Source organism: Papio anubis, chromosome 7, assembly GCF_008728515.1.
Source record: "Papio anubis isolate 15944 chromosome 7, Panubis1.0, whole genome shotgun sequence".
NCBI classification, from domain to species: domain Eukaryota; kingdom Metazoa; phylum Chordata; class Mammalia; order Primates; family Cercopithecidae; genus Papio; species Papio anubis.
Window position 1 is genome coordinate 112,874,616 of NC_044982.1, and position 23,536 is coordinate 112,898,151.

Below are 23,536 nucleotides of genomic sequence, written 5' to 3' on the forward strand. Positions count from 1 at the left end.
GCCAGTCCCCCTTGCCTCTGTTGAGCCCATCCTTGCAGGGCCCACCACCTGCCTCTCCGAGTCTTCATCACGGCTCCTGGAGGGTGGAGAGCACCGCTAGCACCTTTCTGGGGCTCTGGGCGTCCTGCATGGCAATGGACATACTATGGTGCCCAGCAACCCTCAGCAGACAGAATTAGCCGCTGGCTTAAGAGACCAACCATGTCTCCGAGAAGACTCTGATGAACTGAGGGGGCAACCTGGCAGGCTCAGGTCGGGGAACTGAAGAGTCATCGTGCTGCAGTGGAAAGAACCCTGGCCTGGGAGTCAGGGTTGAGTCTATGCCTAGCTGGGCTGTACATCAGCGACCCTGGAGATGTGCCCCCTTCTCTGGGCTTCAGGTTCCCCAAGGGGCTGGAGGAACTCCCTGACCTCTGGTGCCCCTGCACCTCTAGCAACCCGTGGCTTTAGGCACTACCAGTGTCCCCAGCAAGACCATGGACAGAGCCGAAAGTGGCGGTGCATTACCCCTTGCTCCTGACAGATCTGCGTCAGCCTCTCCAGCTGCTCGTCTTGGATGACCTTGGCCTTCTCGTACTGCTGGATAACCATCTCCATCTCCAGCTTCACTGGCAGGACGTAGGCTGGAAGACAGAGACAGCCCTGTAAAGAATTCAGCAGTGGCAGGGCTTGGGCTGGGGAAGGGCTGACCCAGCATTTAGCCAGCAGCAGGTTCGAGGCCCTGGGCCAGTTCTGTGGATCCAGAGGGAGAAATGTCCAGGTGCCCGACAGCATCCAGAAAGTACAGAGGGGGCTGCCACCTTTACTCATAGTGGCCAGGGTAGTTGTCTTCCTGTTTTCCATAGTGCTGGAACCCATACTTTTGGGCTGTGTGCACAGCTGCCTGGAATAAAGACTATTTTCCAGCCTCCTTTGCAGCTATGGGTGGCCACAAGACCACCCTCTGGACCCTAGGATGCTAGTGTAGGTGGCAGGCAGCAGCTGCAGGAGCCATCTTCACAAAGGAGCTGGGGCCAGTGAGGATGGGGCGGCCCTGGAGCCTGCACACACTGGCAGAAAGGAAAACGGTGCAACCACTTAGGGAAACGGTTTGTCCGTTTTTCGGAGCGTTAAACAGAGAGTGACCATGTGACCCAGAAATTCCATTCCTAGGAACCTTAGGGGAAGGAAAACATGTGTCCACACAAAAACTCACACATGAGCGTTCATAACAGCATTATTCCTAATAGCCAAAAAGTAGACATAACCCAAATGTTCATCAACCGGTGGATGCATCAGCTGTGGTCTAGCCAGGCAGTGGAGCACTACTTGGCAATGAAAAGTGATGCAGTACCACCACCAGCCACAACACAGATAAGCCTCAAACACAGGATGCTAAATGAGAGCGGCCAGACACAGAAAAACCACATGTCGCATGATTCCATTTATATGAAATATAATGGAACAGAACAGGCAACTCCATAGAGACGGAAAGCAGCTCAGTGCTTGCCTAGGGCTGAGGCGGACATGGGAAGTGACTGCTGATGAGTGTGGGCTTTCTCTTTGGAGTGATGAAAACACTCCAGACTTAGTTTTTTTGGTGATGGCTGCAAAACTCTATGAATATACTAAAAACCACTGAATTGTGAACTTTTATTTTATTTTGAGATGGAATCTTGCTGTCACCAAGGCTGGAGTGCAGTGGTGTGATCTCAGCTCACTGCAGCCTCCACCTCCCAAGTTCAAGTGATTCCCCAGCCTCAGCCTCCTGAGCAGCTGGGATTACAGGTGCCCGCCACCACGCCTGGCTAATTTTTGTATTTTTAGTAGAGATGGGATTTTACCACGTTGGCCAGGCTGGTCTCAAACTCCTGACCTCTAATGATCCACCCACCTCAGCCTCCCAAAGTGCTAGAATTACAGGCGTGAGCCACCATGCCTGGCTGAATTGTGGACTTTAAATGGGTGGATTTTATGGCATGTGAATTATATTTGGATGAAGATGTTTAAAATAAGAAGGCAGTGGGCCTTCCTTTTGACTCTTTATCTTCTTCCCTTCCTCCTTCTCCTTGGCTAGGATGAGAATGTGATGGCTGGCACGGAAGCAGCCATCTTGGACCATGAGGTGACTTTGAAAAGTAGGCTAAGTGCAGCAGAGCAACAAAACAGAAAAACAGAAGGAGCCTGGGCTCTTGACTACAGGGAGCCAGTGACTGTAGTCAGGGCCATATCTGTCTTGGGCCACCTTCCTACAGACTTTTTTTTTTTTTTTTTGAGAGAGAGTCTCACCCTGTCACTCAGGCTGGAGTGCAGTTACACTATCTCAGCTCACTGCAACCTCTACCTCCCGGGTTCAAGCCATTCTTAATGCCTCAGCCTCCCGAATAGCTGGGAGTACAGGTGTGTGCCACCACACTTAGCTGATTTTTGTATTTTTAGTAGAGACGGGGTTTCATTGTGTTGACCAGGCTGGTCTCAAACTCCTGACCTCAGGTAATCTGCCTGCCTCAGCCTCCCAAAATGCTGGGATTACAGGCATGAGCCACCATGCCTGGCCTGCAGACTTTTACGTGAATGAAATAAGCTTCTTTGTTGTTTAAGATACTGTTATTCTGAGTCTCTGTTACTCAGATGATCCTATTTATAACTGGTATAGTGAGACCCAGAAGAGAAAGCCTGACCTCTGAGGTTGAGGGCCCCATGCTCCACCAGCCAGCAGTAGTCCCATAGACACCTCCCTTGGTGGTTCTGTGGGCTCAGAGTAGCTCTGGGCTCCTGGGAAGTCTCAGTGTCTACTCCTGACTTTGACACAGCCTTTCCCCTCACACTGTTCCCACACCAGCCCTTCCTGACTCTTCAGAAGCCTCGGTCACATGACTCTCTTGCCCCTGATTTATGGAACCCTCCACGTTTCCTCTCTCCCAGTCTCCTTTCCACCTGCAGTCTCTGCACCTCCACATGTTTCCTGGCAGTTGCAGGAACCAGCAGAGAAGAGACACTGGGACTTTTCTGCTTGCTTGCAGACTTGCGGGCTGGCCATGTGTCCCTGAGACCCATCTCCAGGTCCGGAGGCCTGCCGCCGCCTCCTCAGATCTCTGCTGAAGCCAGTTCACACCCAGGGTTATTTTGCAAGAGTAGTAAATTAACGTCCATCTGTTCACCAGCATGTCTCCCTCCTGAGGCTCCCGGTGGCTCCGCGATGCCTGACGTGTCAGGAAAAGGGCGGGACAGTTGGGAAGAGTGTCACAAAGGGGGCTCTCAAAATCCATCAGTCTGAGGGTGTGCAGCTGTCCACAGCTGGAAGAAAGACCCAGAAGGCGCTGTTCCTACCCTGAGCGGGGTGGATGTTCTCATGGACAGAGCCCAAGCCCTGAGCAGACTGCAGGGAGTGAGCAACCGAAAGAGTGCTGGTGGGTGTCAGGGGTCCTAGGCTCCACTTCTGGTCCTGAGCCTGATTCACCAAGTGACCCTCATCCTTCTTTGCCTCAGTTCCCCCATCTGTCAAATGAGGGGGGTGAACCAGGTGATCTCCCAGAGCCTCCCCAGCCTTCCGAAGGCTTCTGAAGTGAGACCCAAACACATTCCAGTTTGATGAAGATTCCCTATTAGGGGACCCCTGACAAGATGTCAGCATCTTTATCAGGACCAAATCCCACAGTGTTCCCAGGGTGGAACACAGGGTGAGGCCCAAGGAGAGGGAGCCCGCCCTGAGGATGACAGCTTCTGCCTTGCACCTGCTGGGCAAATGCTGGTGGAATAGTGTCATGGCTACAATTTCTATCATCTGCAATCAAAATTCAGGGCTGGAAAAGACCGTGGCATCTATCCCAGTGGTTTAAAAACTGTGCTCCAGAAGGCCTGGCAGTTCCTTAGAGGTGCCTCAGAGGGCAAAGGAGAAGACAAGGAGGTGGGCTGTGAGGCTCCTCCACTCCAAGTCAACCAAAGCAGCTCCACTTGTGATCTCTTTTACAGATTGGGTATGATTTTGCTGAAGAAGGCTTTGCTGTCAACCAAACCAAACCAACAAAACATCCTGGGAACCACTGTCTATACAACCTCCTGGTCACTCTAGGGGGACCTCTATTGGAGGCTGACCAGCCCACTGTGAGTGGCTCTGTTCCTTATCTGGCTGATGTGGCGTGGGCCTCTTCTTCCTGTCCTCAGGGACCAAGGACCACCCTCTGGAGCCCAGCAACTTGAGTCTTCCCTCTTCTGTAAGATGACTTCAGTGACCTGCCTGTGTCATCATCCTCTGGGCTACCCCCCCCCCCGCCCCCCGAGTATCCTGCACCATTCTCCAGGGGTGGGTTTTCTGTATCCCAGGTCCTCTGGGCCACATACTCTGGTCTGTCACCACCTTCTGGAAACACAGGAGCCACCCAGGTCAGGGCACAGCTTTCCAGACAAGGGTGGCCCAGTGGGGAGGCAATGATAAAGCAATGACAAAGGAGTGGACCAGATGCTTTCTGTGAATGGAGACCCAGGGGTGGAAAGGCATGTCACTGAAGATGACAGAAGCACAGGCCAAAGGCCAGCCCCTGCCAGCATCTCTCTTCTCTACTTGTTTGCAGGTCAACGGGCTTATGGGCACCCAGCTTGCCCTTGGTGGACTCAAAGGTGAGACAGAGCCTGTAGGGAGCAAGGCCTTGACTAGATGACCTGGATAGAGCCAGTGGTGAGGCTGGAGGCCATCGGGGAGCCAGCAGCAGGTGTGCACTGAGACACTCAGGGTGTAAAAGTCTGCTCCTGGCCGGGCGCGGTGGCTCACGCCTGTAATCCCAGCACTTTGGGAGGCCGAGGTGGGCAGATCATGAGGTCAGGAGATCAAGACCATCCTGGCTAACACGGTGAAACCCCGTCTCTACTAAAAATACAAAAAATTAGCTGGGCGTGGTGGTGGGCACCTGTAGTCCCAGCTACTTGGGAGGCTGAGGCAGGAGAATGGCGTGAACCTGGGAGGCAGAGCTTGCAGTGAGCTGAGAGCACACCACGGCACTCCAGCCTAGGTGACAAAGCGAGACTCCGTCTCAAAAAAAAAAAAAAAAAAAAGTCTGCTCCTTCCAGAACGACAGGCCCTGCTCTAAGGGCTTGCGCGGAGGCTGGCCCTCCAGGCTCACAGTAAACAGCTGCATGGGAATGAACACATGGCCCCCAAATGGGAGTTGGGAAGTTCAGCGTGTGCATGCAACACCTGGGCAGTGTGCGTGACGGTGAGTGAGCAGGGACAGCTGGCCCCTCTCCCTGCTGACAATTTCACCTTCTACTCTGATGCCAGCAGGGCATACCCTCATCACACAGTGTCTCCTCTCAGTTGACAGCCCAGTTTCTGGAGCAGCCCCACTGACCACATCCCCCTCGGGCCACTCACCATCAATGACCCTCTTCACCCTCCAGATCCGGAGCATGATGATGAGGCTGATGGCATCCCAGGGGCTCCTGGGTCCATTGGCCACAGTGGACGCCACCATCGGAGCCAAAGATAGGATGATCACAGCCCCGTCAAACACCTGTGAGAGGAGGTGCATTTCAGTGCCCTGGGCCCTGCCGCGTGATTGGGACCAGGGGTCAGTCAGGCAAAGCAGCTGGTGCTGCTCAACTTCTCCAGCAGCCCGGGGCCCCACCAGAAGGCCACCCCATCCCTGGTGGCCCCTCCTGACCCTCCTGAGTCTTTAGGGGCCTCCTCCTCCTAGATGTTCTCCTGAGTGCACTCTGTCCTCCAAGTGACCTCAGCCCATCTCCAGCCCTTAGTTCAGATGGCCTTGGGCTGTCTTGCCCCTTCTCAAGATAAGGCCTGCATTCTGTATCCCAGACCCTGGGCAGAGGCCAAGCTGGATCCCTCCCTGGCAGAGCAGAGGCTGAAGGCAGGCTCAGGGTGTCTCCTTCCCCGGGGGGAACAGGAGCCTGGAGCCCACATCTCAGCTCTGTCCAGTGCAGAGTCTCTAACCCTCCAGGGAGGCAGGGCTAGGCAAGAAGGGGGCCCAGCCTGCACAATGAAGCCTTGGGCCCCGCCCTTCCATCTGCCTGCTCCAGCCTGGCCGTGTTCTGAGCCATCCATCGGCCAGGCCCACTGTGTCAGATCCCAGCACTGAGCCAAAGAGGCTGAAACCTAGATGGAGAGGTGAGGAAGCAATGGGCAGCAGATCCTGACCATCTTGCCTTGCCTGTGTGCACAACACTGCCAGTAACAGCCGGGCCTCCCTGACCTCGTCCCACCCACCACGCCCCACCCTCGTGGCAGGAAGCAGAAAGGAAACCCAGCCTGAGAAGCACGTTGACAGTTTCCCACTCAGCTTTCCATTTAGGGTGAATTTATTTGTTTCAAAACACATTTCAAAAGCTTTTCAAATTGATTCAAATTGTAAAATTTTGCAGAACTTCAAGGAATTCTGCATTCCTTTTAACATTCTAAAGAAATGTTTTAGAACATTCTTTTGCTGAAAACAGTCTCAGTTCCCCCTCCCTGCCCCACCCAACATGTGCGGCCACAGAGGTCAAGTGGGAGAAGGAGTCAGCCTTTTTGATGGTCACCACCCTGGGATGGATGGGACATGATGTTTTCCAGCTTCCAGGATGGCTGAGTGAGGGCTTTGGGGGTGGACATTGGTCTTTACCTCTATTTTGTTTTCGATGTAATCCCAGATCCCAAGCACCACAATCCGTAGAACAGTCTGAGGAAAGGAAGTGAGAAACTGATTATTCTCCAGGTCCTCATCCAGCTGAGAAGATTCCAGAGCTCAGCATTCAGAGTTCTGCTTCCTCATTCAGTAAAAGGAAAAGGTCTCCGCCATCTCCTAAGCATTTCTCAGCCCCTGTGCCCTCTCCACTCCCACTGCCAGTGCCCCACCTCCAGCCTTCGTGGTGGCCGCACCTCCTGCTGGCTCCTCTGCCTGCAGGCTCAGACCCCCCATTTCTGTGCCATCCCCTGGGCACTCCTGATGCCATCTTCAGTGCTCCCTATACATACAGAATACACTCCAAATCCCTCGGAAGGATACTTAGGACCCTGCCTGCCTCACCTGTGTCATCTTTTGCCACTCCCATCATGCTGCAAACCACTTACGAATCTTCAAACATACAAGCTCTCTCTCTCATGGCTTTGTCTTTGCATGTGGCAAAAACTGCAGTTGACTCCCCTCTCCACTCCTTGACCCCAAATCTCTTCCCTCCTTCCTATACAATAACTGAAGCTCCAGCATGGCCACCCAACTAAAGACTACATTTCCCAGCCTTCCTTGCAGCTGGGAGTGGCCATGTGACTACATTCTGGCCAATGGCTAGCAACCAGAAGCACCAAGTACAACTTTTAGGTTGTGCCCTTAAATGAATTAGGCTCCTCCTCCTTCTGTCTTCCCAAGGCCTAGAATTGGGTGCATAAGCGTGATGGTGTGCCGTCTTCAACCAAGGAGGGCCAGGCCGCAAGACAGAAGCCTGCTGGGTCCCCAACAGCCCCAAGCCTTACCTATCCACTTAATGTGTTTTTCCATGAGAGAGATATGGACCTTGCCTTGTTTAAGCCTCTGTGTTTTGGTTTTCTTGTTACAGCAGCTTGGCCTGTGCCTGAGCCAGCAGGGCTTTCCCCTTCCTGTCCTTCTGGCTTAAACGTCACCTCTGTGAAGCTCTTGCACACCCCCCGGCTCAGCTGGTGCCTCCTTCCTGAGTGTTCCTATGGTCCCTGGGAGTCACCCTCCCACAGCACTTCCTTGTACCTTGTGCTGATTCCCTCCCCATCCCCCAGTGGAGGCTCAAGGGACCTGGTCTGTGTTCTCTCTTTTATCCCTAACACCTGGCATACAGCAGCCACCAGGCAATTATGCACTGTGGACAGATGAACAACGCGTGCATGAATGAATAATTCCTGAATGGTACTGCCTTCAGGAGCGGTTTCCTCACCAAGAGGACATCTTTCTCCAAAGAAGCCTCTTAAATGCTGGTCCCGTAAGATGCCGGTACATTTGTCTGCAGGCTCTTCCTTGAGCCAAGATGACTTTAATTCACAGTGATTCACACCAGATGGTGCCCCTCTCCCTCATGCCTGTAGTATAAGCCTAGCTTTTTGAACTCTGCAAAGCTGCCCGGAGGATCATCACCCACAGCTGTTATGCCACAGAAAGGCTTGGCTGGTAAAATCCAGCTCTTTCTTGTGAAGGACAATCTTGATTTCTGTGAAGGGATGGGAAGGTGAATGCTCATCGGGGACAGTCATGTCTCCTTCTCTGAGTACCGAGAGGAGCACATGGCAGCCCGAAGTCTGCTCCTCTATAACTTCCCGGCGTCTGGGTGGGTGGCCCCATGCTTAACTGCAAGACACCTTGCAGGGGTGGGAAGAGAGCTGGGTTGGGGGGCCACAATGTCTTGAGATCATAGCTCAATAATGGGCTGGTTGTGTGGCCTTGGGCCAGTCAAATCCTCTTCCTGGGCCTCAGTTTCTCCTTCTGCCAGAGAGGTGGGTTACATGTTGTAATTCTTCCAATTATTTATGAGAATAATATCTGCCATCTACTATATGTCTGAGTGCCAGACCCTGGGTCAGCCCTCCTAACATGTGATTCTCATTTTACAGAAAGGGCCAGAGAAGTTAAGGAAGCTGCCCATAGCCACACAGCAATCAGGAATGAAGGCAACATTTGGACCCAGAAGTTTCTGGCTCTGCAGAGTGTACTCAGCTGTGTAAGAACACCACATAACAAGCAGGCATGATGGCTCACACCTGCAATCTCAGCACTTTGGGAGGGCAAGGCGGGCGGATCACTTGAGGTCAGGAGTTCAAGACCAACCTGGCCAAATGGTGAAACCTCGTCTCTACTAAAACTACAATCATTAGCCGGGCGTGTTGGCACACACCTGTAATCCCAGCTACTCAGGAGGCTGAGGCAGGAGAACTGCTTGAACCTGGGAGGCGGAGGCTACCGTGAGCTGAGATCATGCCACTGTACTCCAGCCTGGGTGACAGAGAGACTCTGTCTCAAAAAAACACACACACACACACTACATAATAATATGGTTTCTTTTGTTGCTGCCCAACTCCTCTAATTGTGCTGAGATTGAAACTTAGTGTTTGTCTCCTCTGAAATGCTACAATAGCCATATCCATCCTGAACTCTCAATTCAGGAGTGTCCAAAACAAAAGTCCAGGCTGGGAAGATGGGAACGGGGCCTGGTGCAAATATAATTTCTGCTATGGCAACTGCTCCTCCTCTTTCTCCCCCTTCTCCTTTTAAAATGGTGGTAAAATACACATAACACAAAACCATCTTAACCATTTTGAAGTGTCCAGGTGGTGTTAAGTACATTCACATTGCTGTGCAGCCATCACCACCATACACCTTTAGAGCTTTCTCGTCTTCCCAGACTGAAGCTCTGTACCTGCTGAACAGTAACTCCCTATTCTACCTCTCCCCATTCTACTTTCTGTCCCTATTAATCTGACTCCTTTAGGATCCTCAAATAAGAGGAATCATCATGCTTCTTTAGAAACAACACTCTTCTTAGCCGAAAAAGCAGAGGCCCAGGAGTGAGGGGTGGAGGGAGCTGGCCAGGCATGGGACTCAGCCAGCAGTGGTTGAGCAGGAGGAGGAGGCAGCAGACAGTGCACCCAGAGCCTCTGTGCCCCACGAAGGAAAGAGACTGGACGGTTTTATGAACCAGAGCAGTGCCAGGGAAGCAGGTGAAACAGCTAGAATCCCAGCCGCTGCCTTCCCTCTGTGCTGGCCTGTCCACAGGGGATCCATCCTCGGAGGCCTGGCTCAAGCCCCACTCTTCTGGAAGCCTTTCCTTCCTAGCTCAGCCCATGGAAACACAACAGCAAGAGGCTGCTGTGGAGAGGGCTCAGGAAACACCTCCCAGCCAGGCCTCCTGCTAGTGATGGGGAAGCAGTGGCTCCAGGTTAGGGTCAAGGCCAGAGTGACCCTGGCTCTGAAACACGCCACCTGCTGGCTTTCCCCCCGCCCCGCAGCATCCTTCCCCTCCCGACACCATTGCCGAGACCCATTGCCCACGGAGGCAGGGACACAGCCTCACTGCCCTGCCCCACACAGACTAAGCAGAGTCTTACACCTCTGAAAACACGGGCTGGACTAACCCACTGACTGCCTGTGCTTCTCAATGTGCAGCCAAGGACACCCCGTTTCAGCAGCATTGGGGGTTTATGTAAAACGCAGATTCCTGGACTCTTGTGGAGAGCCAGGATATCAGAAACTCTGGGCACAAGCCCCGGAATATGCTTTTTAAACAAACTCCCCTGGAGCACCCGATGGAACCACAGGGACGTGTAAGGCGACCCTGCTCCAGGTTACAACAGGAGACCACAGGTCCACAAGCAATAATGAGAAAGGGCGTTAGATGGGGAGTCAAGAGTCTGGTCCTCTTTCTGGCTCTGACTGTTCCTTACTAACCACCTGACACTGGCCGGATCTCTGGACAGATCTGGGCTGAAAGCAGATCCACGCCTGTGTGCGGCCACCTCCAGAGCTCAGCGAGGCACACAGCTCACTAAAAAAGCAGAGTGATGATGAGGGATTGCCCCACCCCCAGCCCCAGCCCCAGGGCCGTGGCCTTGCAATACAGGCCCCTAAAAGTTGCAAAGGGCTTTGAAGGAGCATTTGAAGGAGCATCTGACAGAGCCGGAATCCTCAGCTTCAGTCACCTCCTTTCCCACCTGGGGCTAAGGGTTTTCAGCCTCCTTCATCCCAGTTTTGCCTTCAGGAGGCTGCTCTGATAAGCAGTGTAGGCTAGAGCCTTGGCAAACACTCAAGGACGGTGCCATTTATTGAGTATTTATTAGGAGCAAAGTTTTTATGCCATTTGAGAGACGCAGAAACTGAGGTGTGAAGAGTGGCTGGTGAACCTTCTGGTCCCTGGACCCCTCTTGCCTTCCGCCTCAGGTGCCCTCATCTTCTGTTCCTGGTCAAGCCCTGCTCTCAAGAAGGGACTCCCCTCATCTCTTCCAAGGGAAGGAAACGCTGTCTTCTCTGAAGGAAGGGGTCCAGGCTTCAGGCCGCAGGACAGGAGAGGGGGAAGTCCCAAGCCTTGCACCTGGTCCAGGCCCTGCCTCAGCCAAATGGAAGAGAGGGCTCCTGCCCCTTCCTGCGGCCTGAGGCCGAGGCCCTCCCCTCAGCAGAATCAGTGTATTTTCCCGGAGAGGAGCCTGATGAGGTTGCTAGAGTTTGGAAACCTTGGGAGATGCAGGTGGAAGTAGCTGTTAGTCTATAAGCTGGTTTTGTGCAAATTTTTAAAAGGCAGAGGAAGATCCCTAGCTCACCTCTTAGTGAGCAGAGTGGGGGCTGGACACCCCTGTGCCCTGCAGAGCCATCCCCACATGGGGCCCACCAGCCAGGGAGAAGGGAGCAGCCATGTCTAGCCCCGAGCCTGCCAACACTGCCAGCTACACCCCCAGGTTGGGGGCGTAGGGTGGTGTGTGGCTCAGGGGAGCAGGTTGGTCTGAGGAACAGCCACCATGGGTACCAGGTGCTGGAGGCTGACCCCTGGCACTTCCTTAAGAAGCAGATCTGCTCTTGGACAAATTTTCCCTGGGGTTAAACTACAATGGCAAGACGAAGACGTGGATTCCAGGATCCAACTACAAGGCCAAAATAAGAAATGTGAAGATCTGTGTGGTAGTTGACACTGTCACTAGTCTCACACTGGTAAGGAGAAGAAAAACAGTGGCTGTTGCCTGTAATCCCAGCACTTTGGGAGGCCAAGTGGGGAGGATCACTTGAGCTCAGGAGTTTGAGACCAGCCTGGGCAACATGGCGAAACCCCGTCCCTACAAAAAAAATATATAAAAATTAGCCAGGTGTGGTGGTGCACGACTGTAATCCCAGCTACTTGGAAGACTGAGGTGAGGGGATCGCTTGAGCCAAAGAGGTTGCGGCTGCAGTGAGCTGAGATTGGACCACTGCACCCCAGCCTGGGTGATAGAGTGAGACCTTGTCTCGAAAAGAAAAAAAGAAAAGTGTGCTGTGCTACATCATGGATGAAATGAGAAAACATGCTAAGACTCCAGTCACAAAAGACCACATAGTGTAAGATTATGTTTACATGAGCTCTCCGGAAGAGTTAAGTTCACAGAGACAAAAGCAGATTACTAGCTGGCAGGGGTGGCGGTACAGGGGGCAGGGGGAGTGACTGCTACTGGGTATGGGGTCTCCTTTTGGGGGTGATGAAAGTGCTTTGGAATCAGGCAGAGGTGACGGCTGCACATCACTGTGTGGGTACTAAATGCCACCGAATTGTCCGCTGTAAAAGGGTTATGTGAAGAGAATTTCACCTCAACAGAAGGAGGAGGAAGAGAGGGAGAGGAGAGTCAGTAGCTGCTGCCACCACTGCCTGAGGCTCCTGTCTAGAAGGCCAGCTGTGGCTCCACTTTCTCTTCTCCCAGGGAAAGAGCTGGGGCTGCCTGGGCCTTTCCAGACCCCAGGGATGGGGCCAACACCCCACAGCCCACACTGGGTCCTGCTGCAGGGTGGCCTGGCCTTGGCCAGGAGGCCCCAAGGACTCCTGCAGTCTCAGGGGAGGAGCAGCAGTCTTCCCAGTTCCAAGTGGCCAGCTGGGCCTGGCCTCAGCCAAGGGCAGGGCTGTGCTTTGGAAGAACATTTGCACAATTCTCCATCTGGATTGCAAGGTTCTGTATATTCTTGGTGCTGAAGGGCCACGTGAAGTGCAGTGACCCTGCGTGACCTGGAAGACTGGGTCCCAGGGAGTCTCACAGGCATCCACTCTCACCTTGGACCCCTGCAGGGACCCCTGCACAGCCTGCCTGATGAGGGGCACTCTCACCGCTTTGACAGCATCTATCTCACTGTCAAACAGCTTGGCCCATTTGAACAGACATCCTCAAACGGAGCCCAAACCAGCCTCACCTTCCCCTTCTCTGGGCCTAGCTCTGTGACCTGGGGCCAGCACAGAGCACAGTAGCCCGTCTTCCCAGAGCGGCCTGCAGAGCTCTGGGGTGGGCAGAGCCCAGGGCAGAGGCCCACTCATCCACCCAGAGGCCTGCGCCTGGGCCCACCTGCCATTCCTGCAGGCCCTGGGCAGGTTTCCACACCTCTCCAGGCCTCAGTTTCACAACTCATAAAATGTCCTACCCACCTTCCAGGACTGCCCTAAGGCTCAGCTGCGAGGGGGGTGGAGAACTGCTCAGGACAGCAGGAGCCCCGGCGGGGTGACCTTCTTGGAATTTCCTGTGGAGTAATGTCCACTCCCTAAGGCCAAGGAGGCTTAGAGTGCCACCCCACCCTCGGCCCACAGCCACATCCCTGGGTATTAACCAGGAAAGAACTGGCAGACCTGAAGGGGTGGCACTCATTTCTCCCAGCTGAGGAGGGGGTGCCAGTCATCCTGGGTCTGTGGTCTGAGTGATCGCTCAGTCAGACTTTCTTTCTCAGGTTCTTCCCAGAGACCCCTGGTCCCTTCCCACCCTGCCAGCTTTAGGGCCTCCGAAGGATGCAGTCAGGGGCAAAAGACCAGCTTAGGAGCCCAGGGCCCTGGGTCCAGTTTTGGTCTTAACTGGCTGCGTAACCCTAGGCTGCTCTCCTTGTCTGTGCAGTATTTTGAAAGGACACCACTGGTATGGTGAGCAAACACGCAGGCTGACCCACCATCCTGGCCCTTCCTACTAGGCGTCCCAGTCACTGTGAGGGGCACAGACATGCTCGCATGTTTCCAAACTGTCTGGGGGCAAGGGACCTCCATGAGACCCTTCCAGTAACAAGGTTCTGACACGGTTCTTGTGGGCGCGCAGCAAGACCACGGAAATTTGCGCTTGCTAGTGTGGTGTGAGCTGTGTGTATATTCCCGCAGGTTCTGTACCTCATTCATTCGTCACTCGATCCCCATGCACCGGCCCTCCATTCATGCTGGGCAGAGGGCAATGGCAGGGCCGGACCCTGCTACCTGTCGCCTGGCTCCACCCCCTCACCATCTTTGACAAGGTCAAGGTAACAGAGCCAGCCCTTCCTCCCCAGCCTCCTACAGACCCTGCTCTCCCCGCTCAGCTGTGGGAGGACCCAGCCCCTTCCCTGGTTTGGGGGTGCCTGTGGGGGACTCTGAGGCTGCGATTCCTGTGCACAGGGGTTTGTCTGTTTCAGGTGGCTCGTCTCCGGCAGTCACAGGAAGGGAATGCCAAATTAATGCTGGGCAATAAATTCTGCAAAAGCCAATAAAACCAAAGCAGAGGGATAGAGGGGAAGAACCGCAGCAACTGATTAAACATTTTTGTTGGCAGTTACAGACACATGGCACATTTTCCAAGGTTTGCATCAAGGAGACATCTGGCCATGGCCCATGTGTTTGCGGGAGGGAATCCTGGCCAGGCAGAGACAAGGGGCCAGGGAGGGCCGGACCCACGTGGGGGCTGTAAGCGGGGGAGCAGGCACTCTGCTCTGGGGGCAGGCAGAGGTACCTCCAGGACAATGGTCTCAGGGAGGCAGTTAGGACCCGTCCTGGGAGGGCAGTGCTGGGATCTGCCCCCTCCATCTGAGCCTCAGGCCCAGGCTCACCGGCCAGCTCCATGGGCTGCAGGAGGCAAGGCCCGGGAAAGGGAATGTTCCATGCTTGGAATGCCTGCTGCCCGGCCCACCACACCCCACACCCGGAGTCAGGATTCTAGACTCAAGACCCAAAGCCCAGCTCCCTCCTGATTTTTAGGGAGGGTGGTGGGGGGAGAGAGAGACAGAGAGTGCAGAGCCATTAGGTAGACCAGAGGGGACCCATAAGAGGATGCTGGGACTCCTGACTCCCAAGGTTCCCTACCTCAGTGCCTCAGCCCATGCCACCCTCTCTCACAGCATCCTTCCTCCCTTCAAGGCCCCCGGTCTTGGGGTCCCAGAGCCCCCGTGCCTCAGGTAGAGCAGCTCCCGTTGGTGTGAGCTGTGCGTGTGTTCCCAGAAGGCGCTGTGCCTCACTCGTTCCTGCCTTTCCCCAAGGGTTTGCTGAGCCATGCTGAAAGGCCCACGGGACTCTGCATGGGCTAATATGTACCCATAGCAAGGATGGGATGCTGGAGGGTGGAGTGACACAGTGGCCTGCTGACTTGGGCCAGTCCTAGGCTCTGTTAGGAAAAACCAGTTTTCTACATGAAACTCTCCTGTCCTTCAGTGAACCTCCAGTGCGCACAGGGCAGGATAAAGCCCTGCCTGCAGCAAGCCCAAGCCAATTCCTCCCACACCCAGATGCAGGCCAGAGTCTCACTGGGACAGCCTGGGAACTGCTCAAAGGAAGTGTCACTCACCCCCATGCAAAAACAGAGGAATGTGCTGCCCAGGCACGTCAGCTTCTGCACCAAGCCCAGGGGCCCGCGGATCTCCGTAAACTTTCCCCTTCTCTCACCACAGAGATTCGCACTTGGTCTCTACTAGCCGACTCCAGCAATGCTGACGGGGGTCCATGCTCCCTGAGCCCCCATCTCGGAAACACAGCCTCGCACTCACACTGAGAGGCATATCTCTCGGCCCCATCAGACCCGGGGCCCCTGCAGGACCAGGTCGGGTCCACTGCCTGGCCCTGTGACCCGGTTCCCCCACCCCCTGCGTGCTTCGGCCCCAAGGGTCCGGCCAACTGTGGGCCCAAGACCACAGCCACAGCGTCCCAAGAGCTTCCCTGTGTGGGCACTCGGCTTCAGCCTCACCTCCCACCTGCTCCTTACTGGCCACATCCAACACTGGCTGCCCCTCGATGCCACACTCAGTCTCACCTTCACCAGCGTCATCGGCACCCCCTCACCAGGAGAACACCTGCTCATCCGCTGGGGTTCCTCCCAGGGTTTTGCTTGCGCCAAACCCCCCTGGCTGGGTCGGGCTCCCTGTACCATCTCCCCCCACAGAGCTCAGCTATCTGTACTGTATCTCCCTCCCAGCAGCCTCAAAGGCTAGCGGGGGACCTGATGCTAGAAACCATTTCAAGAAGTAGACGTTGGTTTTCCCAGGACAGGAGTCACCCAACAAAGGAGGTGACAGGGCCACAGTCTCTACATACCTCTGAGAAGAACACGGACAGAATGACCAGACTGATCCAGTGAATCACGCCAGCAAACTGGAACGCGCTGGAAACTGCAATGGACAGGATAAGGACCAAATTTGAGGAGCAAGGAATTAGGTGCGTTGCTATGGGGGCTTCGCAGCATCCATCCAGACCTCTGGGACCCCAGGGCCCGCCTGCGTGAACATTTACATCTGGTGGAAATTGGGTCAGAGAGCAAGGGCAGCTTTAGCTGGCGTCTGCAGTGAAGGCGGTAGGAGATTTGTGAGACAACAATGCTCTTCTTCTTGCCTCCAACCCAAGGGGCTGCTTCCTTCTCCCCCACGGGCCGCCTCTCTGAGCTCCTGTTTGGTCTTTGGTGGGCTTTCGGCTGTAGCCAGACTATAGGAAAGAAACCCTCCAGAAGGGGCTCAGGAAGACATTCACGGCTTTTGGGCTGTGTAGGCAGCTTCAGTCGAGGCTGGATGGGCTTTTAGACATCCAGCCCACAGTTCACCCCCAAAGTGCTGTGCACAGTCAGGGGACTCTAAATGAGCTTACTGTGACTTTTCGTTCTGGAAACCGAGTGGCAGAGACGGTGGTGTCGGCCAGGGTGTTTTGGAGAGAAGGCTGCAGTGAGGACTGGCAGGGGAGCCAGGTTTGGGGCAGAGGTGTCTGCCTCCCTCCCTAGATTAGCAGAGCCAGTGGGATGGGGTCTGCTAAACTTCTACGTTGCCCTGCTTGCCCCCAGGTTCTGGAGTGGGAGTGAGAGGAGCCATTGGCCCCTGAGGGTTCCCACCCCACCTTTCACCAGCCACTCCTCAGAGTTAAGCCATTTTCTTTGGAAAGCCCTTTTAAAATACGTGAAGCCACAGCCAGCCTTTGAACCCTGGCATGGCATGGTTTTTAGCCAGCAAGGCCAAAAGCAGGATGCTGGGGCCTAGGACAAGGGTCAGGTGAGCTCTGATGGAGACTGGGTGGGAGGGATTGCCCCAGAGGGTAGAGGGCTCCCCAGAGGCCTAAAAGAAATACTGGTGGGATACTGGGGAAGAGCTGAGATGGGGCGAGGGGCAGGAATGCTGCTGAGAACATGCCTGCTCTGCCTCCTTTGTGAGCTGCAGCCAGGCCTGCTTGGCACATTGCTCAGAAACCCCCCAGGGCCAAGGGAAAGTGCCCAGTGCCTTCAGCGGGGAGGGCCAGACTGAAACAGAGGAACCCACAACCTCTCCCGAAGCTCTGGGATCTGCAGACCCTGGGGGTGGGGAGAAGTCAGGTCACAAAGCATAGCCAGGGGAAGACAGCTGCAAAACCAGGTTCCAGGTGGGAGACTCTGAGGCCCCCTGGCTTTGGGCCAAGGCGACCCTTAGAAGATGAGCCTGGAGTCAGGCCACATGAATACCAGTGGGAACGAAGAGGCTGAGGCCCATGTGACTCCAAGAAGACCTCCAGATGATTCTGAAAACATAAAATCTCTCCCCATTATTTCTCAAATGAATTCCTGTGCCTTTTTTTACGGTTTGCTTTAGAAGAGCAATAAATCTCTGATTGTGCGTTTTATGGAATTTAAGATGCCTTTTATGAGCTGCTATTGGATCTCCCACCAAAATCAATCTCCTGGATACTTAATTTTAAGCAAAATTCCAGTGTCGGCTGGGTTCTCAGTTCTCCTCAATACCTTGTCATAGCCCGAGCAGCCGAGGGCCCCGAGGACAATCCGCCACGGGGAAAGAAAGGCTCCGTTATGGGCAGGTCTCATAAAAAGCAGACAGTACGGGTGAGTGGGAGGGAAAGTATACAACATGGTTTAATTGAAGACAGGTTGAGTGTAAAACCAGTACCGGTCACTTTATGCTGGAAGATCCTTTAATTGGAACCAAGGGGCCACCAGCTGCATAAAACCCAACTAGGCTTATCAGACAAAAGCAATTCTGTGTTCACCATTCATCCTCTCTCAGAGAGCAGAGAAGGCTCATGTGACTTGGAGGGAGCTTGGACAGACCCTGAGTTCACAGGATCCCATAAAGGAGTTGAGGGCATTTGAGAAAGGAAGCCCAAGACATCTGAATGGGTTTGGGGGTGACTGGATCTACAGTCCTGGATTTTGCCAGTGGAAGGAAAAGAAGTCTCTTTGGGGCTGATAATTGTACCTTTTATTATTATTATTTATTTATGTATTTATTTAATTTATTTATTTGAGATGGGGTCTCACTCTGTCACCCAGGCTGGAGTGCAGTGGTGTGATCATGGCTCACTGCAGCCTCGACCTCCCAGGCTCAAACGATCTTCCCACTTCTGCCTCCCGAGGAGCTGGGACTACAGGCGTGTGACACCATGCCAGGCTAATTTTTACATTTTTTGTAGAGACAGGGTCTCGCCATGTTCCCCAGGCTGGTCCCAAACTCCAGGGCTCAAGCGATCCTCCCACCTTGGCCTCCCCAAATGAGATTACAGGCACGTGCCACCACACCTGGCCTGTGCCTCGTTTTAAATTTGCATTTGAAGGATCTACCTTTTGAGTCAGGGCAATACAGGGAACCAGGAACTGCACCAGAAACCACTAAGTTATCCAAAGTCAAGAGGCAAGATACCTGCCCCTGCCCCTCTGGTGCGACAAACAGCACGGGGTAGGCCTGGTGGGGGTAAGCGGTGGATCCTCCACTCAGACAGTGATGTCACTATGGGACATCCAGGACAGAAGAGGTGGAAGACAAGGTTTAACGTGAAACTAGGACAAATACCAAGAGGAAGAGAACTGGCTAAGCAGTTAAATGACCTGGTGCCTTGAAGTCCCAGCTCCAATACCTCTTACTTAGGGCAAGTATCTCACTTCTCCAAATCTTAATTTGCCTCGTCTATAATATGGGATCATATCCATCTCGCCCATCTCACAGGGTTACTGTAGTGTCAAATGCGCGGAAAATTCTTTAAAAACTATCACCATACATATAAATCACACTGCCAACTCACAGCTGGATAAAAATACCAGGAATCTTATCATTGTGGTCGCTGTCGTAAGTAGATACTACAAGCTGAGATGCCTCCGTAAATGGGAACTCTCTTTAGACTACAGAAAATTCCAACCTGGAAAATCCCAAATGGGAGCAATTAAAAAAATGCATACAGGGGTCCCCAACGTTTTTCATCTCATCAGTTTCTGATCATGGAATGCTGGGGAGAGGACTGCAGAGGCCACATTGGGCAGAGAGGGGCAAACTGAGGCTGGGGGTGACAGAGAGAGAAGCTGCCAGATGTATTTCCTCCCCAGTGGCCATCCCCATGAGCCCTGGGGCCTGAGGCTGGGCAGCAGCATCGGCGGGGGCAGATCACGGCCTGCAGGTTGGGGACCCCTGATGAATGCAGATGCACATTGAATATTGACATCATATGTATTGGCATATGTATCTCTCTTGCTACTCACACTGGAGAAGCTTTATATCTATTAGAAGTTCCAGAGTCAGGAGAATCACCACCAATATTACACAGGCTACCAGGAAACTGTTGAGACTTGCACTGAGCAAAAATACCTGCCACACGGCTGCTCTCTTCCCACAGCACGGCTTCAGCCAGTTAGACCTGCGGGGACAAAAGTGGGGAGAAGAGAGGCTAAGAATGGGAGGGGACAAGAGGGTGGGCCCCAATCAAAGCCCTGCTCTCAAACCCACCAGCGTCACTCCTCCTGGGCTCTCTCCCTGGCTCTAGGCTTCATGGCGAAACACAACCTTATTCAAGAGGCTGGGGAGCATCATAAAGGGTGAAAATGTCTCATTAAGAAATGGAGCTGGCCATTTTTTTTTCTTTTTTCTTTCTTTCTTTTTTTTTTTTTTTTTTTGAGACAAAGTCTTACTCTGTTGCCCAGGCTGGAGTGCAGTGGTATAACCTCAGTTCACTGCAACCTCTGTCTCCCAGGTTCAAGCAATTCTCCTGCCTCATGCTCCCAAGTAGCTGGGGCTACAGGTGCATGTCACCACGCCCAGCTAATTTTTGTATTTTTGTAGAGATGGGATTTCATCATGTTGGCCAGGCTGGTCTCGAACTCCTGACTTCAGGTGATCCACCCGCGTCGGCCTTCCAAAGTGCTGGGATTACAGGCATGAGCTACTGCTCACAGCTGGGCTTATATGCAAACCTGCAGCTCATGTATCTCTGTGCTTCAGTCTTCTCAGAGTTGAAAAGGGTATGAGACCAACATCTGGTGGGTTAGTGGACAGTCGGCCTAAGCGGCAAGTGCAGCGTGGAAACAATGTGTTATTACTGCACTTCTGTGCAGCTCAGAATGCGGTGACATGGGATCTGGCATTTGGGAGCATCTCAATTTGCCTTTAATAAATGCTCGATGAATCACTGAATGGATTTTCCATTTTTCAGCTATAAAAAGGAAGATTTGAACTAGATCGCTGTTTTTCAAAGTAGGCTGCGTGGAACACTAGTTCCACAAAATGTTCATAGTTGTTATTTCATGCAAAAGTTTCCATGATTGGGTATGTTTTGGGAAATTTGGGTCCAATGAAGTTAAATGGCTATTTTTCTCTGTAGGGCGTTTTAGGGCCTTTAATATGCTCTTATGCATCATCATGGTCCCAAAGAGACTGCAGAATCAGGGCTTTCCAGACTTGCTGGACGGTGACACCCTTTATCACAGAGTGAGAATCTGGCGAGACTAGAGTTCCACGGACTTTCAGGGAAACCCTTGACTATATGATTCTGGGCATCACAGCAGAGGTGAGGCTGCTGAGGACAGACGCTTTCCTGAGCAGGTCTGGAGGTGGGAGGGGTCACAGAATCTGAGCTGGATGGGCTCCGCAGGGCACTGGACACCCTTCTCTCAGGAGCACAGGAAAGGCACCTCTGAGGGGTCTGGGGAATACAGGGATGGGGGAGCTGAGCTCAAACTGCACCGCTTTGGTAGTTTAGGTACAAACAGGACCTGCCTGCCTCCCTTGCTGAGGAAGAACTAGGCATCCTGAAGTGGCAGCCACAGCACCAGCCCGGGAGGCCACGCTTCTGGCTCTGCCTTCGGCCACCCTGGGGCCCCGCGTGAAGGCTCCTCACCACTGTGGCCTCCGCCTCCGCCTCCCCATGTGTAAACAGGGATAACGCTCCTGAACTCACAGGTCACTAAAGTTAAACGAGGAAACTGATCGGCCCTGTAAAGACAACGCAGCTGAAATGGATTTTGGTGATGATGGCGACGACGATGATAAAATATGTGATGGCCTGAACACGGGGTTGTGAAGGGGGCTCTGCCCTGAGGTGCCCCCTTCTCTCGGAAGGAATAACGTGAATGCTTCAAGGAGATTTCGTCCTCACACTCCATCCAGGGAAAGCCTGAAGGAGTCCCCCGCCATTGGAAGGACAGACAAAGCTCACAGCTCTTCAAGAAACCTGGTGGGGCACTGGGCTTATTCACGTCATTCTGAATATTTTCTAACACCTCTGGGAACGATAGGCCCCCGTCCTCAGCTCTGTGGGGAATGCAAAGACTGGTGTTCAGTCCCCAAACTCAGGGAGCTGCTTCCAGAAAGACAGGTAGGAGGACATCAACAGGCAAAGGAGGAAGAGGAAGAGGCCATTTTGGATGGGGCTGTGGGGGTCGACGTGAGCCCTGCAGGTCCAAGAGTATGGGGCAAGAGATGAGGAAACCAGCCAGGTCAAAAGAGAGGGACAAGCAGAAAACAGGAGAATGGTCTGTGGGGGCCAGATGGTGAAGGCCATCGATGAACACCCTCGTTGCCCACTGCAGGTGGATTTCAAAGTCCATTGCAAACCACTTCTTTCTGCTTTCATGCTGGCACAAGGGGCCAATCTTCACGCAAGGGGCTGCAGAGGAAACCCCAGACTGAAACTGGGAGGAGCTCGGGCGGGTTGCCAGATCAAGCGCAGGATGTCCAGTTAAACATCCCAACTTCACATAAACAATGAGCAATTTTCTAGTGTACCCTAAACATTGCGTATGGTAGACTCATACTAAAAAATGATCTGTTGCCTATCTGAAATCCCAATTTAACTGCGAATCCTGTATTCTTATTTGCTAAAGCTGGCAGCCCTAAACTCAAGAGCCGAGGGGTCCAGAGGGGGCCTGGTGAGGGCGACTGTGATTTGATCAGAGAAGCATGGGAACCCTGGGATGCAGGCAGAAAGCCAGGATAAGCTGGGGAAAAGCGCATGGGAAGGCCATCTGTCCGGAGGGGCAGAAGGGAAGGACCTGGCCAGGGAAGCCAGGTGCTCGGATGACAGCTTTGGCCCTGCTGGGCTGGAGGTTCACAGAAGCCTAAAGCTGCTGCCCGCAGCAGTGCCAGTGGCACGGTGCTCCCGTCCATTAACAAGCCTTTGCATTTTAAGATATCCTTGGCTATCATCACTTGGCCACCCTCCTCACCTCCTGATTCTTCCTTCCGGCATCACCTACTCCCCCCGCTTCTTTTCCCAGGATGTGACATTCCTGTCTCCCCTTCCGCCAGCCCCATTTTCATCCTTCACACCTCTCGCACCAAGTTCACGCTCAGCCTCCAGCCACCTCAGCGCCTCCGGAAGCCGGTTCCCCTGCCCTCTGCCTGCTCACTCCTCCCTGACGGCTCTAGCATGGTCTTTTCTAGGGCCCAAGGACACCCGGTTCCAATTCCACATTCTCCCCAATGCCCATTCCTGTGTCTGTGGCCCCTAAAACTGATGCCATGTCATTGTCATTTGAAATCTGAGCCAAGCACCTTCAGGCGGTTATGAATAAAAAGGGCAGCTGCCAGGGCCATCTGCCTGGGCTGGCCAGCAGGAAGCCTCATCTTCACATTCCACAGAAGCCACCAGGCATTTGTTCACCTTCATGCCTTGGACATCCCTAAGACACTGCTCCTTCTACCCCAGAGGAGGGTCCCGAAGGGAGTAGGGAATGAAACGAAGCATTGTATGCAGGAGCGCTAGTTCCATGTATATTCAGTTCCCTATTGACAGGAGACTCAGATCATGACCTGCTTCCAAGGGAGGAAAAGCCAATTTATATTGCTGTTTAAATGTCATTTTTTCTTTTTCATTTTTTTTTTGTTAGAGAAACTTACTAATCACATCAGGTGGTTAGCGAGAAGCTGCAGGAGATAGGCGTCTAGAGTTACCTGTGGTCTGAAGTCAGCCCATAGTTGGCCTGGCCCTGCCACCAGAGCACACTCCTCAGCCTCAGGGAAAAGTCAGGTAGAGGACCGGGCAGATGGTAGGATTCGAATGCCAGGCAGGAGAGGACGGCCTTGAAGTCAAATGAACGCTGCCCCCACCATGAGCTAAGGTAGGCAGTGTGATCAAGAGAGGCGAAAATCCCTGCTCTTGGGCAGGTTACGCTCTAGTGGGAGAGAGTGTCAGGCAATAAATACAACAGGTTATGGTGTGCTACAAGGCGACGGTACCATAAGGAAGACACACAGAGCTGGTGGAGGGATTAGGACGGGTAAAGGATGAGTTGACATTTTAAATATGGTGGTCAGAGCAGGCCTCAGTGAGAAAGTGACATGGGAGAAAGCTAATGGGGGTGAGGGGAGAGCGATTTAGTGTACATGGTTGAAATGTACACTACATAGGGACTGTTTCTGGTAAAATTCTATTCAGCCCCGAAGTAACTCCA

At 53.5% G+C, this 23,536-nt stretch overlaps 1 protein-coding gene across 6 annotated transcripts in view; it reads right to left on the reverse strand.

Annotated features, from left to right (window-relative positions):
• Positions 1-23,536, reverse strand: part of TMEM266 (transmembrane protein 266) — a 148,722-nt gene that overhangs the window by 28,439 nt on the left and 96,747 nt on the right. For all 6 annotated transcript variants that reach the window (XM_003901236.3, XM_017960801.2, XM_031668460.1 and 3 more), the window contains 5 exons: positions 19,352-19,506; positions 15,952-16,025; positions 6,591-6,647; positions 5,348-5,486; positions 508-623 (listed from right to left, as the gene is read on the reverse strand). In XM_003901236.3, coding sequence (XP_003901285.1) covers positions 508-623; positions 5,348-5,486; positions 6,591-6,647; positions 15,952-16,025; positions 19,352-19,506 — 541 coding nt within the window. The remainder of the gene's footprint in view (positions 1-507; positions 624-5,347; positions 5,487-6,590; positions 6,648-15,951; positions 16,026-19,351; positions 19,507-23,536) is intronic.